At 51.9% G+C, this 5,621-nt stretch overlaps 1 protein-coding gene across 1 annotated transcript; it reads left to right on the top strand.

Moving 5' to 3' along the window:
* Positions 1-2,556: 2,556 nt before the first annotated feature.
* LOC119317634 (AT-hook motif nuclear-localized protein 25-like) lies at positions 2,557-4,919 on the top strand. Its single transcript, XM_037592117.1, has 2 exons — positions 2,557-3,014; positions 3,256-4,919. Exon 2 carries the CDS (start codon positions 3,358-3,360, stop codon positions 4,348-4,350), a length of 993 nt encoding a protein of 330 aa, XP_037448014.1. The 5' UTR covers positions 2,557-3,014; positions 3,256-3,357; the 3' UTR covers positions 4,351-4,919.
* Positions 4,920-5,621: the final 702 nt, after the last annotated feature.

The following is a 5,621-nucleotide window of genomic DNA, read 5'->3' as shown; positions in this document are numbered from 1 at the left end:
TCCGGTTGCATTGAGGGGGCTTCTACCGGAAAACGTTCGATTAGCCATTGTGAAGCTATGTGCATTCCTCAATGCAATCTCTCAGCAGGTAATCGATCCAGAAATCATACCAAGGTTAGAGAATGATTTGGTGCAATGTCTTGTCAGTTTCGAGTTGGTGTTCCCACCATCCTTCTTCAACATCATGACGCGCGTCCTAGTTCACCTATGCGAAGAGGTCATCTCTTTAATTATCATGCTTGATTAATTATTATCTGATCAAATTTCATTCTCGTAAAGGCCCTGAAGCAGGCGCCGGGAAATAATCTGTGTGCATACTGTGTTTGCGAGAACATTCGCATGATGGCGTCCGAAAGGAGCAGATCTCAAAGACATGAGTGGGTACGTTTGTCAGAACACTCTTCACAATTTTTACACCATTATCGATATCTAGTCACACAACTAATACACATGCATATTGATCTCTTTCTTAACAGTTCAAAGAGGCGCGGAAGAAGCTCCTACCAGACGACCGCATAGAAGCAATTCAAGAGGAAATAGCGGGATTTTTGCTCGACTAGGTCATAGATCCCAAAGGAGAATACTTTTACCCGCTACCGCCCCCATGAATCACTTCCAATTGTTATCGTGCTCCGAAGGCACCAATTAGTCTAATGCCACTGGCTCCGAAGGCACCAATTAGAAGAAATTGTATATAACTAGCTAATTGTATTTAACATGTGTGTATATATGTGTGAATTAATTAATGGTGGTTGTGATTGTGAGACATTCGATGATATATATATACATACATACATACACACACACATATATATATATATATATATATATATATATATATATATATATATATATATATGATCGGTTCTACTAGAAATTCTATTTATATATATATGCATAATGTGTATAATATGTAGTATCGTAAAATACCAGCAAACGAAAAAAATTAAATGAAAAATACAAAATTAAATGAAAAAAAAATTATAAACCCAAAACCCCCCAACCTTTTAATACCGGTTGGTGTCACCAACTGGTACTAAAGGGCTCCCTGCCCCTGGAGCTGACTCGTGACACGTGGTTGCCCTTTAGCACCGGTTCGTGCTGAAACGGTACTAAAGGGGGACCTTTAGTGTCCACACTTTAGTGCCGGTTACCGAACCGGCACTAAAGGGCCTTACGAACCGGTGCTATTGCCCGATTTTGCACTAATTTGTCTTTGTCACTGCCGAGAGTACACCTTAAAGCAACGAAGCTGACCTCAATGGTCTTGTTCTCTAATTTCACCACTGCACATGAGGCGAAGAAGGGGCCGGAGGGCATGTGAGGATTCATCAAATATCGATTATAATCACCCATGGTGGTGGGTCGTACTGTTTACGCACCATACACATGTGCACACCAATGGTAAGCAAACACAAGAAGTCCTGCTCCATTGTCTGGGTCAAATCTTAGATTATACTATTGTTAAAAAGCTGGTGGGTGTCGTAATCACGCACCTCCGAAGAACACGAATACTAGCCGCCGGAACTAAACTAAAGATCGGGTCGGAGAGCCTCACCTCGGAGGTCGGATATATACAAACTCGCTGTGCACACACTCGCAATTCTTTTATGCGTGTGAAGCTCGCGTTGACGCACGCCCATTTTCGCGAGTATTATCCCGGCCCTGATTTGTCGCCGTCTCGATCAGTCAGTACGTGTATTGTACTGCCGCGTCTGGAGATGGCACCAATCAGGGCGTGGCCATTGAAATTCGTTGGCTCCCGCGTGTGTCACATGACAATGACCCCTGATCGGAAGAGATGGAACGCCTGGGCAAAGCGCCAAGGTTTGATTGTCCTCCTTGTCCTCGGAGAAAAGCTCCACCACAACAAACCCTAGTTAATCCCCTTCCTCCCCTCTGATTATCCATGTCTCGACGGGACCCGTGGGCCACGTACGGCGCCGCGTATATGGCACATTATTCATGCATGGAGCCATGGGAGTGCTAGCATGCTTAATTAGTGCGAGAATAGCTGTACATGTGCTACGATCGTACTAAGTCGAAGCATTACTTGTGAACGTAGCTTCCATCATCCCAGCAGTGTCCAGATTCCAACCAGTCCATTTTAAATCGGTCGCGCGAGTGATGATCATGACAGCATGTCGTGGTTACTGGTTAGGTTAATTAACCCAAGCATACATACAACCGTATCGTACGAGGCCGGCTGTCCTGTGCGTGCGTACCTGGCCAGCCGTATACTATAAAGAAAAGGAATGACCAGCACAGTAAAACGTCCCTAATTTAGACGCGCCCCCTATGCTAGCTCACGCCTTCATTTAGCCTTGTCTGCCTACTGTCCACCAGACTCTGCGCTGCGGTCACAACGGCATCGGCAGGCGCGCACTGGAGCTAGCTAGCGCGTGCGCTAGGGCGGCACGTACGCGCGGTACGTGTCCGCGCGCGCGCGCGCTCGGGCTGGCCTGCGCCGTTGTGGCTCTAGACGCAGCCTAGGGTCCCCCGCGCGGGCGCCCGTGTCCTGGCCGGCCGGCCGGTCCAACTAACGCGACAAACGAGTCCACGGCCGGGCTCGATCGGGGCGCGTCGCTTTGGGATTGCGCGGGCCATCGCTTCCCCGGCCCGACCTGGAGCGAGTAAAAACGGAGTTGGTGGGGGGTGCGGTGGGACTTCTCGGAATCGGGAGCCATCATGCTCGTACTACTACATAGATGAGATAGCGAGACTGCGAGGTCGGGCCTTATCAGCAGCGCCATCCCATCCCTCGCCGTCCCCCCTTCTTCCTCCCAGCCCGCCTTTAATTCGCCGCTCCCTCCATCCCTCGCCGCCACGTCCGGCCTCTTCTCGATCCTGCGCTCCCTCTTAGTACGTGTGGAGACCTCGACCGATCCGTCTTGCTCTTGCCCGGGCAGCTGGCTGCGCGCTAGCTCACGGGCCGGGAAAGCGCGCTTGGTGGAGGGGGAGGCGCGTCTCTGCCGCAAAGCGCCGCCGCCGTCGGGGGGAAGCTTGTGCTGGAGGTAAGGAACATGAGCTCGCGAGCTTGCTTTACTAGCTAGCTAGAGTGCATCATTGCTTAGAGCAGCTCTAGAGTCTAGGCAAGTCGTCAAGTTGACGACGCCGCCAGGATAGAAAGAAAAGAAAGAGTAGCCCCCCATGGATATAAGATCTTCCATTTCGTGTTGCTTGCTTCTCTCCTTTCGTAGCTGTGCTGCACTGCCGCATGCGAACTAATTAGTCTGCTGTGGGTAATCGGTGTAGTGGCGGTGGAGCTAGCGCTGAAGAGAAGGAGGTGTGGAGGGCGACCGATCGACGGCAAAGCTGGCGGCCGGCAAGTGGTGGGAGCGGCCAGATGAAGCGGCCATGGCCGGGATGGACCCTGGCGGGGGCAGCCCGGGCGCCGGCAGCTCGCGCTACTTCCACCACCTGCTCCGCCCGCAGCAGCAGCAGCAGCCCTCGCCGCTCTCGCCCAACTCCCACGTCAAGATGGAGCACTCCAAGATGTCGTCGCCCGACAAGACCCCCGTGGGCGACGCGGACGCCGGCGGGAGCGGCGGCGGCGCTGGCGCTGACCAGCCGTCGTCGTCTGCCATGGTCCCGGTCGACGGTAGCAGCGGAGGAGGCGGCAGCGGCGGCTCGGGCGGGCCCACCCGCCGTCCGCGCGGCCGACCCGCGGGGTCCAAGAACAAGCCCAAGCCGCCCATCATCGTGACGCGCGACAGCCCCAACGCGCTGCACTCGCACGTCCTCGAGGTCTCCGCGGGGGCCGATATCGTCGACTGCGTCTCCGAGTACGCGCGCCGCCGCGGCCGTGGCGTCTGTGTGCTGAGCGGCGGCGGCGCCGTCGTCAACGTGGCGCTCCGCCAGCCGGGTGCGTCGCCCCCGGGCAGCGTGGTGGCCACGCTCCGGGGCCGGTTCGAGATCCTCTCGCTCACCGGCACGGTGCTGCCGCCGCCCGCGCCCCCTGGCGCCAGTGGCCTCACCGTGTTCCTCTCCGGCGGGCAGGGCCAGGTGATCGGCGGTAGCGTGGTGGGAACTCTGGTCGCCGCGGGGCCCGTCGTCCTGATGGCCGCGTCGTTCTCGAACGCCGTGTACGAGCGGCTCCCGCTGGAGGGGGAGGAAGAGGAGGTGGCAGCCGCCGCCGCTGGAGCGGAAGCGCAAGATCAAGTGGCACAGTCAGGCGGGCCACCAGGGCAGCAGCCGGCGGCATCGCAGTCCTCCGGCGTGACCGGAGGCGATGCTGGCGGCATGTCGCTCTACAACCTTGCCGGCGGGAATGTGGGGAACTACCAGCTTCCCGGAGATAACTTTGGAGCCTGGGGTGGCGGCGGTGGCGGAGTCAGGCCACCGTTCTGATGCATGTCTAGGCAGTGCAACTGCAATCCACAGTTCTACACTCACATGACGAAGACATCACAGAAGTTTGAAGTGGCGGAGAAGCTATTGATATCCAGTACAGATGGAGAGCTTATGCATTGCTGGATTGTTCATTGGGCTGACCTTGTGATCTTGGTGCTATTTACACGCATGCATGCGTTGCAAAGATTGGGTATACAGGAGGGAGATCTATTGGAGATCATGAGAGGTATACTATGTTCAGGGAGCTAGTAGGAAGCTGATCATTCAAGGGACAAGAAACAGTTGGTCCAAGATCAAATTCTCAATAAGTTGAAAGGTCAGTGAGATCCAATGTTTTGTTTTTCTGGCAACAACGAGTGTTTTTCTTTCCCTTCCTCTTCGTTTTCGTTTGTAATGTTCTGTTCTATGATCTGGATGTATCTTGCTGTAGAATGATGTTCCTTGAAACTTTTGCTCCCCTTTCGTTTCCATGGCAAACTTCATGCATGCATGCATGCACGGTTGCTTCCAGCGTTTCACATGCATTCCATGACATATAAATTGCACATCTACGGTCAATTCTTGAATCGATGGGTTCCCGTGCTGGTCAAAATTTGTAAGCCCTAGCTTGGTCTAAAGCGTGCATGTGTTTGGAACACTGTGCTTTACATCAAGATATAAATTGTACAGTACTGGTAGGAGTATATGCAAACTAGCATGTCTCGGTCCATGAATTAAGCTCTTCTTCCTATGAGGAGCCACATGAGGCTAGTCATAGTGGGAGTAACTTAGCTAGTAACATAGCGCATTTCAAGAAAATTTTGCTTATGTGGCAAGTAGTTAATGAGAAATAGTAACATAATATGTTACTGTAACATAACGCTTCCCAATACAAGATGAGTTTACAAGCTAATAAATGAAGTCATCTATGACACTAGTACTATGTTAGGCCTCCTTTGGTTCATAGGATAGGATTATCATAGGAATATGAATCTTGTAGGAAATGAGATGACATGTATCTCAAATCCTATGAGTAGGAATAGGAAAGAAGATGTCATTTGGTTGACACCAAAGAAATTTTTCCATTGAGTCTAGGCTCTTTTTTATTTTCCTATGAAATGTGGAGGATAGGAATCAATCCTATGTAGGAATAGGAATCCATTCCTATGAACCGAAGGGCTCTAAAGGAAAAAAAATTATAAGAATCCTATCCTCTAGAATTCCTATGAAATTCCTCTAAACCAAAGGAGGCCTTACTTTGCACTATGAAGATAGTACTCCCTCCGTTT

Source organism: Triticum dicoccoides, chromosome 6A (assembly GCF_002162155.2).
Source record: "Triticum dicoccoides isolate Atlit2015 ecotype Zavitan chromosome 6A, WEW_v2.0, whole genome shotgun sequence".
NCBI classification, from domain to species: domain Eukaryota; kingdom Viridiplantae; phylum Streptophyta; class Magnoliopsida; order Poales; family Poaceae; genus Triticum; species Triticum dicoccoides.
This window is presented reverse-complemented; position numbering and strand designations above follow the sequence as displayed.

Excerpts from the sequence above, each read along its gene's own strand:
- LOC119317634 (XM_037592117.1), top strand. The coding sequence starts at position 3,358 with ATGGCCGGGATGGACCCTGGCGGGGGCAGCCCGGGCGCCGGCAGCTCG.